The sequence below is a fragment of the Corapipo altera genome, unplaced genomic scaffold, assembly GCF_003945725.1.
Source record: "Corapipo altera isolate COAL_440 unplaced genomic scaffold, ASM394572v1 44, whole genome shotgun sequence".
In the NCBI taxonomy this organism is placed as follows: domain Eukaryota; kingdom Metazoa; phylum Chordata; class Aves; order Passeriformes; family Pipridae; genus Corapipo; species Corapipo altera.
In genome coordinates, this window is record NW_020884880.1 from 19,109,776 (window position 1) to 19,122,981 (window position 13,206).

The 13,206-nt window shown below is 37.1% G+C and overlaps 1 protein-coding gene across 4 annotated transcripts in view; it reads left to right on the plus strand.

Moving 5' to 3' along the window:
* Nucleotides 1-13,206, plus strand: part of RBMS3 (RNA binding motif single stranded interacting protein 3) — a 596,100-nt gene that overhangs the window by 105,275 nt on the left and 477,619 nt on the right. For all 4 annotated transcript variants that reach the window (XM_027639205.1, XM_027639210.1, XM_027639206.1 and 1 more), the window contains exon 2: nucleotides 1,062-1,235. In XM_027639205.1, coding sequence (XP_027495006.1) covers nucleotides 1,110-1,235 — 126 coding nt within the window. In that variant the 5' untranslated portion in view covers nucleotides 1,062-1,109. The remainder of the gene's footprint in view (nucleotides 1-1,061; nucleotides 1,236-13,206) is intronic.

A 13,206-nucleotide genomic window follows, 5' to 3' on the forward strand; every position in this document is an offset into this window, starting at 1 on the left:
GAAATATTATTTGTGTTCATATTTCTCAACCTTTCACTGTATTAACAAGGTCACTGTAAATTTAATGTTTAAAAATGAACAGGTTTAGTTCTGTAATAATTACAATTAGTTGGGGTAAATTTGCATAGGAAATTTAGAACACCTTTGCCAATAAAAAGATAGCAAGCAAAACCCAAATGCAAAGCAGAATATGGAGAAAAAGTACATTTGCATGTCTTTGAAGACCAGCCTAAATACCTGTTAAAAATGCATCCACTTCTATGCACCTTCTACTCTTTTTTAAAAATTGATGCTTTTTGCTGCCCTAATAAAACACCTGTAACAGTGCAGGTGTTTATTAGGAATATTTTTTATAAAACAGAGACTAGAAGCAAAAAGCTCCAGTTAAAGTAAAATGAGAGAAAGACAGAAAGAATGCATGTGAAGTACACATCTGTAGTCTGGGTTGCTTGCAAATGAAGTTATTAAATTAATTTTTAAAAAACAATTTAAGATTTTAGATTTTTTTTCTGTGTTTTAAGTAATTAAAACACATAAAATTTCATAGTCTGCTTAGGAGGTTACATATTTGAAATGTAGCTTTGTGATGGCCTGGCCTTACCTAGCCACTAGGTGGGATTTCAAGACTTCAAGAAATACATCTAAACATTGCCCCCAAACTGCCATTTACCATAACATGGACATAGCTGATCAGGAGTTCAATAAATGTCAATATAATAAAAAAATATGGAGGTTTCTACCATTAATCTTGGTATTGTATCTTCTACACATTTTCAGAACATCCCCTTGCTTCTATCACTTATTGATTATTCATTTGATTTATATCCCAGCATGAAGTCTTAACAGTCATCAGTCTTCCTTTTGGGCATTATAGTGACATAGCTCTTTCACTGATATCTTTGAAGGGATCCATTTTTTTTTTCCAGTTCCTTACAGGAAACACTAAAATTTGTTCCAGATCATGTGTCATTATATATATGCACAATCATGATATGTAGCTGCATTAATTGTATTCTACCCTAAAAGCTATTTTTACGTTGCATTTCTTTCTTTTTTGATAGTCCAGCTCCACAGTGAGAACGTACCAAAACAGTAAATCAAGAGTGACCATGAGCCCTGGCTTTAGCTCTCAGTGGAATAGCAGCCAACCTGCTTGGAATACATACACCTTTCCAAGAGCAAGCTTGCACTACCAGTCTCATGCTAGCTACACCTACTGTGCTGGACATCCTGCTGTAAGTAATTAAAACTTTTTCTGCAGTTACCTGAATGAGCTCTGTGATACCCTGGGAGGTGGAGGTGCTTGGGGGCTGGCAGTTCAGCACCCTTCTCCAGTGCTCTTTTGTCCCACAGCAGTCAGGACAGCTCATGTGTACTAACTCTAACTCTAGAAAATAATAGAATGAGTCTTAGACATATGCAAATGGGAAAGTTTCATGGCTCAGTAAAAATACATAAATTTTTGTATATTTAGCAATTCTTCTCCTTGCATGAAATTATTCTTGTATGCCTGAGTTTCAGTGTAAGAGATGTGGTCTGGAAAGCAGTATTATAGATGGCCTCTTTTCTGTTTCTGGTGAGCCTGCTAGATGAATGAATTATTCTTTCTATTTCAGAGATTTTAAATTGTGTGGATGAGTCAGGGGAGGAGAGCATCTCTTCTCATGATTTGATTTGTTTATACTCACTACTTTGTCAATTATTTGATCAGTGGTGAACATGCAATCTTGTTGCTAAGCAAAGACTATTGGTCTTCTGTAATTTGCATGAACTGGTGGCTGAAAAGAATGGGGAGGGTGCTCACTGTTGTTGCATGCTTTAATTTGACAACCATGAAAGGGTCACAACTGCGGGCTGATGGTAGGTTTTGTCATATTGGTATAGTTGACTGCTTACAGCAGAGCCTTTTAGTTTCTGATTTTGAAAGACTCTGAGAGAGTTAATGGGGGAAGATCTCATTAGTGTAAGCAATTTTCCTTTTTTCCAGCTTCACCATTTGGTTTTTTTTAGTGTTTGGATTTGAACTTAGCTTTGGACATTTGAACATAGAACTTCTTAAAGGACATAATATTTTAACTTCCTGCCATGTGTACATAATCAAGTTTTGCCATCAGTGAATTCCAATAGGAAAATGGGGAAGTGAAGCTTTTACTACAGAGTGGAAATTATACTCTGCAGTCATATTGCAAGATCTTTGTGATTTGATATAGATTTGCTATCTTACCTGGCAACAGACTTCTGGCCAGAAGTTTGCGTTAGGATTTGTCTCAAACATGAACATGGTAATTGAAATAAAGGAGAGGAATAAATCTGTAAAATCTTATCTCTTTTCTGAGGTGATGAGTTCTCAGAATGAATTAAATATCTCTATGGATTCTACTGTTTGCTAAAATCCATTATGGTGTCATTGAAAATGATAAAAACTGTTGTAAAGAAATAAAAGGTATTTGGCATTGGAAGGGCACAGATATTTTCCTCATTTAGAATGACGGCTCCAAAAGAGTCCCTGTACAGCTTAATTTAACTTCAACTGTAGGTATTCAAATCATTAACTGCTCCTTTACTTTGATAATTTAGAATAAATGCTACCTAATTTGTGAGTCTAGCTTTGACTCTGCTAAGCAAAAGAGCATACAAGAGCAATGCTAACTGTCCTGGAAGAGAGCATAAAATTTGAATTGAAATGTCTGTCCTTTTCGAGCTACTTCCACAGTTCCTCTTTCCTTTATTTACACTGAAGTTGATGGTAGCTGAACTAGAATTGTAGTACAATATTTGTATATGGTATGTATACAACCTATACAATATTTTTTTTCATTGAGCACCTTAATATGAGTCATTGGAAATGATACTTCAGTCTGGAAGTTGATTTATCTGATTGCTGGAAAGTAGAGATTTCAGAATGTGTAGATTTGCATAAACCTTTGTGCAATTAATCCAACCCTCAGTGTCCCTGGGTTCAGCTGTTTACAAAACTTGGCCCATTTCTTGGCTCCTGCTTATCTGAGAAGATCTGTTGCAGTGCTACTCAGCAGAGATTGGACTGACTCCCTAGGCTGCTGGTAAAAACCTGTAACAGATTAGCTGCCATTACAATGCCAACCACTGTGATCACATACTTTTTCCATACCTTCTCTACTTTTATAATCTCTGAGGGTGAGGCCCTAAGCAGGGCCTGGGCAAGGCACTTCAGCAAACTCAGCTCATCCCTCCTGCAACATCAGATGAAGTTCAAGTTTCCAAGAAAAACAATGCCTTAATATTTGCTTGAATATCTGTTTCATTGTATATGATAAAGTTATAATTATTCTGGTTCCTATTTCTAAGTTAGGTTTGTTTAACCTGGGCTCAAACCAACCTTCCTATGGCAAACGACAACAATAAAAGTTGGATACAGACGGAGCTCCTTTATTCCTGAATCTTCCCAATATTACATGCTCAATTGGATATCTACTTTGCTTCAGGGGATTTTATTTGCCCTCATCTGACAAAAGTTCACTAGAACAAGCTGTAGGTTGTAGTGCTGTATGAAGCTGTTTCTGCAAAACCTCCCACATAGAATATATCTAAAGATCATTGCAGTTTCTTGACACTTTGGAGGCTAACAAACTTACGAGCGCTTTGCAAGTTCAAGGCAGACAAATGTCAGGGAGTTGGATCTGGCCTTGAAGTACTTGAAGATATTAGTCCCCAAAGACAGCGCCAAGAGAAAAGCTTTGGATTTCTCTGCTGTTTGGAGAAAAGCTGAAAGAGACAAAAAAGATTCATTTTAATTGGGCAAAATGTAGCTAAAAAAATCCAAAACACCTCTAATTCTTTTTTTTTTTTTCATCTAAATGAAGGAAAAAATATCTTACAAAGAGCAGTGCTAAGAGACCCTTAAGAATCTGGCTGGTCCTGAGAAATACATCGGAGTCAAAGGTGGGGGTTTTATTTTGTTTTATCAGAGAGCACACTTGGCATCTCTCTTCCATAGTTCTGCAATCATTGATTAAAAGCAGTCTTTCCACCCTAGGAAAGGAAAGAACAGGGAGCTTGTTTAAACAGAGTAATTTTTCAGCTCTTGGAGTTATCTAAGGGAGAAAAAGGCTTCGTATCATCCCATTCAACAGTGAAATGAGTTTTTGAACAAACAAGAAGGTGCTAACTTCTAGCTATACTGATAGACAGGATACCTTGTAGGATCTATGTAAACTAATGTGAGTGATAATGTGGTAGATGGCCCTTAAAAGTAAATGATTTTTGATAGTAGAGGCTAGAAATTCCCCTGGCATTAACATTCAGAGGCTTTCAGCCAGAAAAATACAGCATGTAGTGCTCAGAACATAAGAAGATACCGAGTCATCTAACATGCTTTTCTCTTGAACTTTCTTCACACAGGAAGATAAAAAATAGACAAAGTAATTCTGATTATCCCTGTTGGGCAAGAGAACTTTCACATCTATGCAGGCTTCCTACCCACGCTTTTTCCAAAGTCTCTAAGACTCACTTAATTTACCTTTCTCCACATTTTACTGAAAGGACGATAGAATTTTACAGGTCTTCAGAAATCTTGTCCATTGAATTAACTCTAACAAATGATTACTTAGCCTGTGCTTTCATTTTAAAGTACTACATGTATAAAGTGGGCAAACAAAACATAGATCTCATCAGCTTTAGACTATTTCAGCTGAAATCATAAGGTTGTCACTTATGTCTTCCTTGAATATTCATGCAGCAGTCACAGATACCTGCCACGCTCACCTCTGTAGAAGTCAGTCCTTATTAATGAAGGAATTTGGCAATGTGTTAACCTTTGACAAAGCACACAGTACTGTCACAGATTGTTCTACCCTGCAGGACTTGAAACCTTTGTTGCATGCCCATGGGATGATGAATTTTGTTGCATGCATTAATTTCTTCTCATGCATACATCTCTGTAGCATGGATGATGTCTTTGAAATCCTTATCTAGATATGCAACTCTGGTGCGTTGACCTTGGCTGGATGCCAGGTGCCCACCCAGCCGCTCTATCACTCCCCTTCCCAGTGGGACAGGGGAGAGACTAGGGTGGAAAAAACAACTCATGGGTTGGGATAAGGCAGTTTATTTAAAGCAAAAAGTAAAGCACAAGCACATGCGCGCAAAAGTGAAGTAAAGCAAAAGACAGCATGGTTTATTCTCCACTTCCCATGAGCAGCCATGGTCGGCCACCCCTAAGAAGCAGAGCTTCAGCTCATGTAACAATTCCTCAGCAGGCAGCCATTGGAGTCAAGCAATGCCTGCCTTCCTGCTCCTTGCCTCAGCTTTTATATCTGAGCTGATGTCACATAGTACGGAATGTCCCTTTGGTCAGTTTGGGTCAGCTGGCCTACTTGTGTCCCCTCCTCGGATCTTGCCCTCGATTGAGGAAGGAATGTTACAGTGCTGAGGCTGTGCTCAGCAGTAGCCAAAACACCGGTGTGTTGTCAACACCCTTCCAGCTGCCAATGCAAAGCACAGCACTGCGAGGGCTGCTGTGGGGAAATGGAACTCCAGCTCAGCCAGACCCAATACAGCAACTCAGCATATGTAAGACTTCCAGCTAGAATCCGTTCTGCACTCTAACAGGATTCAGTCATGCTCTAGTAGATCAGTGACAGCCTTCAAAGCGTGATTGGTTAAATCTGTAAAGTTATTATTTGGAGCTCTACACATAATGTTTACAAGCTGTTACATGACTGAGGTGTCATATATGGATCAGAAAATCAGTTTCCTTAGCAGTCCCCATTCCTATGGTCTGTCCCCAGACTTTTTTCTACTAACTTCCTTAAACATGTGATTGCTTCTGAAATTATGCTGTTAGTTGGAATGTGCAAAGCAGAATTAAAAAAAAAAAAAAGTGATGGCATCCTTCCACTCACTTCTCTGAGCCCTAGTGGGATTTCAGATCTTTAATCTTAGGAATCTAAAGACCCAGTAGAAGGAGCTATAGCTCCTTTTACACATTTCCACTGACTATCCTTGGACAGAAAAGCAGAAAGGGAGCAAGGCTGTTACTGTGGACAACACTAATGGAAGGTCTTACTCACTGTCAGCATGACTATGCAGAGTCCATCGGAAAAATTTCCAGTGGCAGGTAGGTAAGCCTCATTGTTGATGACAGAACTGCTGGACTGCAGTATTGCACAGCTGTAATGCTTTATGTAAACTGACTGTTCTCGTTATTACCACGCAGATTGGATTAACATCTGTACTGTTTTAACAACTTATTTTGTATAAATTTATAAAATTAGAAAACCTGCCATTTTTATGTGATTAGATGCTACAATGTTTAGGGACCACCTGGAGATGTGAGGTGCAATTATGAATTTGTATGTACACATATGTACATATCTAATGGCTAAGTTATTACTCCATAGTGTATACATATTTATATATATAACAGGTCAAGCTTTTGGCTAAAATCTTTGCAGAATGATGTAGGAAGGTTCTCAATGCACGGCTGGTGTTGGGTGTCAAGTCTTCTAATGTGATCCTGTCTCTGAAACGTAAACCCAGTTAGAGAACACATTCTCATAAGTGTAATATCCTATTCAAAGTCAGTTCTATACACCAAAATAAGACTGACAGAAGCAATATACTGATACATGCCAAATTCATAAGATAGGCCATAAATGATGTGATCATACACTATAATGCAAAGATAATGTTTTAAGAAGCATCTTCCCTTAAATCCAGGCAGTGTTCAATACATATAGCATGGATGTCCTATTCAAAACATGCCTTTATTTCTCTAGAAATATAAGTAGAATAGATCAGCACTCCAATTTATCAATTTTTTAATACTAAGATCTTTCTGATGAGTATTTCTTTTGCATCTCTTCTTAGAGAAAGAGACAGTGCTACGAGTGAATTGCTTATGCAGTATAATACTGTCATCACTAATTTCCAAGATATCTGTTTAAACAGAAGCTGTCACTTTATGATCTGGCTTGAGCCTCCTGCCTGATTCATTTTGTAATGTCACGAACAGTGGATTGTGGATTCATGGAGAAGAGCTGGTCTGATTAAAGATGAAGAAACTTCCTTTTACACATGCACATCCTCATAATCAGCAATGATGGGAAAGGAAATAAATAGTACAGTAGGCATAAATTGAAAGTGTCTCTCTAAGAACCTCTCAATTTCACTTGAAGTTCTGAAATCTTGGTTTTCTCTGTCCCTAGTGTTAACCCTTTCTTACCTTCAAGGGCCTTTTATGTCATCTTTTATGTCACAGTATATAAAGTGTAAGGGATGTATTTTGATCTTCTATAGATGGTGATAGCCCCAGCTTCAACAGCCCATTAGTAATTGGTGGAAAGCTCAAGTGTGAGCTGGAAAGAAGTGGGAAAGAAAGTTCCCAATCAGAAGTAAAAGAGAGATTTATCGCAAGATGCTATTTTTTGTAATTGCTGATATGTTCCTTATGAATTACTGCAAGAAATGAGAGAGCAAATGAAGAGGCAGTCATTAAAGTGAGAATGAAAAGTATGACATCTCCATTGCTGGGTATCAGTTGTGGTATAAGAGAAAAGCTGTGCCAGTTAGGAGGAAAGTAAATGAAGGATTGTGGAGAAAGGAATAGTTTTAATTGACAAGATGTTGTAGCTATCAGGTGAAATGGGGAACTTAGTGATCAACTGCAAATCCATATGCTAACTGCTGACATAAATTATTCTGTTTATCTATTACCTCCATCTACAGGAACAGAGCCTCAAAAACATGAACTTATTAGGCCGCAAACGTAAAACACATTTTCACTGTGGCTTAGCTTCTTTTGAGAAGAGAGGGTGGAAATTTCAAACCCTCAAACAAATATGTCTCTTAATTAACTTTTCTCGCCATCTGTGCTTACTTATAGCTGAGGCAAGCGGTACCAGTGACTTGTGAGATTGCTTTCAATGCTGCCTCTTTAGGCCAGCTTTTCAAAGCAGCAATCACATGCAGTTAATTCCGATCAGATCAGCTTATCAGCTCAGTTCATTGTAGCACTTTCATAATCATTCGTGTGTGACAGCCCATTAAAACTTGGCCAGGTCTTAAAAAAAAAAAAATCACAAAATCCACCAATATGTTTTACATTCAGCCTTTGAGGTATTCAGCATATTTGTTTTGTGTATTAAGCTTTGAAATTGAACTTTTGTAAAGGGTTGTAGGGAAAAGTCACCAGTAATATAGGACTCTAGCCAACGTAGTTTATCGTGTTTTATCTTGAAGAGTAGTTTTATTCAAAAATATACACATGATGCTGTAATAATTGTGTTAAATGCTGTCTATGGCTCTGCTTGGCTTCTGCAAAGGTACAGTGCTGAGAATGCTGCATGGCAGATCAGAGAGGGCTAATGTGGAGTGTGTGAAAGGCCACTGCCTGTGGGTAGTTCAGGTAGACCAAGTGAGTTTTTCCTTTCTTCAGGACTTTTGGTGGATGGCAATTGCAGTTTGAAGTTGAATGCCCTTCTCTGAAAGGGCATTCCCCCTCAGAGGGGAGAGCACTGATAACACAAAGTGCTTCAACTGACTTGCAACAAATATTTTTGAAAAAGTCTGGGGAAATGGAAAGTTCCACCTAAATTTGAGTTTGGAGATCTTTGGTTTCAGAATTCTGATTTTTATGTGTGAATATTGTTTTTTATTTTTTTTCTGTATCCACTACTCATTTACACACCACACATATTATGTGTTCTTACAGTTTTTCAACAGATTAAGTTAAGAATTCTATGTAATGATATTTGTTGATGTCTTTTATAGATTTGTTTCTACTATGTAATTTAACAGAAAAAAATCAAATTTTCTATAAAAATCACAAGACATTGTTTTCTGAACTATTAACAAGATTGGAAAAAAAAATTTCTATATATAACTTGTGTCCTTATTTTCAAGAAGAAAGATTTCTTTGTGGAAAATATAATTGAAATCTTTGAAATGACAAAAAATACTTCTACATATATATCCATAGCATTGGTAAAATAAGTACTCATCACCTCCAAGTGCTAACAAGATCAACCATTTTGGAGATGGGAATTTTTTGTTTATAAACAGACTTTATAAGATATTTCTTACTGATTCTACATTTTTGTTCTTGCATAATGAAGTGGAAGATACACAGAAAGAAGGTATTTTTTAATATGCTTTAAAAAGACAAACCAGATGCTGCCTTTTTTTTCTTCTTTTTATTTTAAAGAAAAGAAGAAAATTCCCTAAATTTAGACTGTAAAATAGGCTTGTAGGAGGCAGTAAATACAGATTTTAGTAAATGTCTATAATTTACAGCTACACATATCTACCTACACATATCTCTATAGGTATTTATGTCTGTATTCATAAAAGTGTTTGTCTATATATATATGTATATACATGCTTCCACTGTTTATTTTTGTTTTGGTTTTATGCCTTAATTTAGCAAATAGGTCTATGGTTCTAATTTAACTTCTCCATCTCATTTTCAGTAAGCCAGACAGGTTGTCTTTAGGATTTGTTAGTAAAGGTGATGAATTCCTCCAGGCTCCGGAGAAAATCCTGGTCTTAGGGCTTGACAGTAGATGCTACAAACTGCCAACCTGTCACATGTTTTGGAGACACATGACACTTTCTGAAAGATTGATTATTTCAGAAGGCCAGCAACTGTGTTGCTTTCATTTTAAATAATTAACACTCTCTGGCAACTTCCTTGTTGTATTGCAGCCTCCCAGAGTGAAGACTTTTAGACTAGTCTGAACAAATATTGCTTCAAATAATTTTGCTGATGGACTCTTTCCCTGCTCTCTTAATTTTAATTGGTGTTATTTTTATAATATAAACCCACCCAATTCAGTGAAGGCATAGGGCATGAAATTTTCCTTCTGCACTTAGACCTACCTCCTTGCCTCAAGGTTTTATTTACACCAGGGATGCTATTCAACAGCACTGTCAACAGCAACTTCTGTTTACAAAGAGAGGTGGAAGAAACACATATCTGTGGGAAATACTGATTTGTCAAAATTGAAATTTCTTTTGATGACATTTCAGGTTTTTTTACCCTTGACAAATTTCAAATGTTGCTTTACTCTAAACCCAAATGCTGACCAAAGATCACTTGTCCCTTGCTGATTTCTGGCATATGTTCCACCAGTGATTTAAGCACTTTTTTGAGAGCACATGATCTAAAAAAGATCAAAATCCTAGAGTTCATTTGCATGACCATGCTTAATTTCCAATTAATCTAAATTTTGATTTTTGTCACCTTTGTTGAAATGTTTCTGTTGCTTTTAATAACTGGGTTTCCTTTGAAAGAAGCACCTTGAGAAACAGTATGATCTGTTGGGGAAATCGTTCATTAAGTCCTCTACTTTTGGATAGTTTCAAGATAAAAGTTACTGTGTTAGAACTTTATGTTGGGGACATTGAAAGCATTGTGTGAATTCATTCTACATGACACATGAAGGAGGAAGCTGGAGTTTTTGAGAGGGAAAACAGATCCTCAAAATAACAGACTTCATTTATTTCTGATAATCAGGGAACAACTCACCACAGTGTTGAGTTTTTCCTTGATAAAGACTCTGTTGACCTCATATTTGTACCAAAATACTGTAAAAGGAGGTCTCTATCCTAAAGCATGTAGCTAGATGGGACAGAAAGTAAGAAGGGAAGCAAAGGCACTAAAAGAAGGGATCCTACGGAAGGTCATGCAGCTGTTGGAGGAAATGTGTGGCAGTAAGCTTTGGTTTTCATTAATTTCAAGTTGGTGCCTTATCTGTCAAACCAGGCAGGTTTTCTGTATTTTTTCCAAGTGTATAACTAAGCAGTGTTTACTTTTGTTCTAAAACCTAAGGTGTTGGAGGGGTTTTACTGCAGACCAAAATGTGTAGCTGAAAGCAGGTATGGTTAGTTATTTTCTTTGTTTTCAAGCAGTGTCTCTCTTTTAAGCTGTATCAGGTTCTCATTAGGGATGTTAAGTACAGATATTTGTGCTTTTGGGAAAAGAGACTTGCTTCCTGCAAGGGCATCTCCCCTCAAGGCATCACTCCTTCGTTTCCTTTGTTACTATTTTATTTAGGGGCTGTCAATATTTCAATATAGTTTTCTGTGGCATTCCCCTTTTTAACTGTAAGATGGACTGCCTGAATTTTGCCAAATAGACTGAGTTTGAGTTTCACAAGGAGCATAATATTTTTCCATTTGATCCATTCATGTACAAATACCTATCTCCCTTGGATATACAGTCAATTTCCTTGCAAGAGGAAAAAAACTGAAAGGATTGAAAGGACCTGGAAATATTGCAAAGGTCTTTACAGAGATTCTCTACAGTATTTTCACCTTTCATGCTTTTTTTTTTTTTCATATTTTTAAGCATTAGCCCTCTGGCATGGTCAGGTGCTAGGAATTTCCTGGCACCAAAGGCAAATTCTGTGTTGAGGCTCTGTCCTTCTGCCCCGGTGACCTGTCCTTGGATGTGTGCCAGCACAGCTTGCTCTGCTGAAACCAGAGCCGCTGCTGATCTCTCTGCCAAGTGCTTGCAGTCAGTGAGAGCAAAACTTAGCCTTTAAGTTCAGCATGGTCGCAAACGCTCTACGGCTGGACTCAGTCTTAAAGGTCTTTCCCAATCTAAATGACACTATGAGTCTGTGACACAGTGTGAAGGTTGCCAGAAAGTCCTCGGCTGCGGTCTATTCCAGCATATTCATTTCTTGTCTATACTAGGTTTTACTACTGCATCTCTGTGTTGTCTTGGAAAAGCCATGCAGTTTTATTTGTTCCCCCATCTTACTTTATTTCTTTGTTTGTATCATGTGAGAACATTTTCCCATAAACACTTAGATGTGGAGCTGAATTTTTTTTTTGTGTTGTCAATGATTTATTTGAAGAGTAGGAACTTTTAAACTTCTAGAAAGCACCTCAGTTTTTGCTTTGTTATCAGGCTAGTACCTCTTTGAAGACTCCCCTATCTTCAGAGGCTGCACTAGTAGAAATCTTTATATTGTATACAGCTGGGTGAAAAGTTGGATTGAGTTGTTTTCCTGCCAAATTATAAAGTGATTTTCTTTCTAAATCTTTCTTTCCATTTGGCTGCTACTTAATGTCTTTTGTCTGCTTAAGGAGGACAGGTGCAATTATTCACCTCTGAGTCCCAGGAAAGATATAGTAATTCAGCATGGTCTCTTAGAAAGGAATGTAATTCACTGCTCCACATACAGTACATTATGCAAGTCAAACAGAACTGTGAAAGCTGTAGCATTGTCAAGGATAGCATACGATGAACAATGCTTGATACCAAGTCAGGCTGTTTGTCTTAATATTTTGTTTGGGAAAAGGAAAGTAAAAGAATTAATTATAGATTGAAGCTTGATAGAATTGTATTTTTAGTCTTTTAATGACAAAACCCTTTGGCACTGCTATGTGAGAAAAAGGATGTGAGAACCTTCTTCAACTAGTTCCTTGTGATGTTGATTTTCAAGTAGTGATAGTAGATCCATCATTACTTAGATAATTTAATATTTTTTTTCTTTTATCATGATGAAAATAGGGACCAAGATTCCAAAAGTGTAGCTCAGAATGGGTTTCTGAAGAGTGAAAATTCTCACCCTGTCCTTAAAGCGCAACCCTGCTCACCACTGAGTTAAGATACTAAAGCTACTTAGAGGTTTCAGCCCAGAGTGAGTATAATCAATAGATATTTAATAAGTTAATGATGGAAGAGATCTGTTTACAGAACAAAATTCTGCAATGGGTAAAGAAACAGAGTTTCTAGCTGTGGTCACTTAGAACTGCAGAGCAGCTTTGTCCCATCATACTTGTTGCTTGAAAATTACACAAAATGAAGAGATTTAATTTAAAGATATTTGTTTCAAGTTTCAAGACCTTTTTTCTCACCTGAAAATGGCAGGTTACTGCTTGTGTGTATCATGGTTAAGTCTTTTCATTTCAGTCCCTATTTTTACTTGCTGCTAAGTTTATGACACTTGCATCTTTCCAGGGAAAACTATGAGGCCTGGTCTGATGCTAAAGGAATATTGTCACAGAATTTTGAATAGACTCCTTTTTGCTGTTTTATAATCAAAGAAGTCAGATGCACATTTCTCACCTTTGTTGAAATAAATAATTTAATTATCAAATCTTTTCCTTCCACTAAGTGCAATGACTTATAGAATAGATACTGTTCTTTTCAGGCAGTTAAACATTCATGCTTCCCCACTCCCACCCACATGATCAGTTATTTCAGGAGCAGAG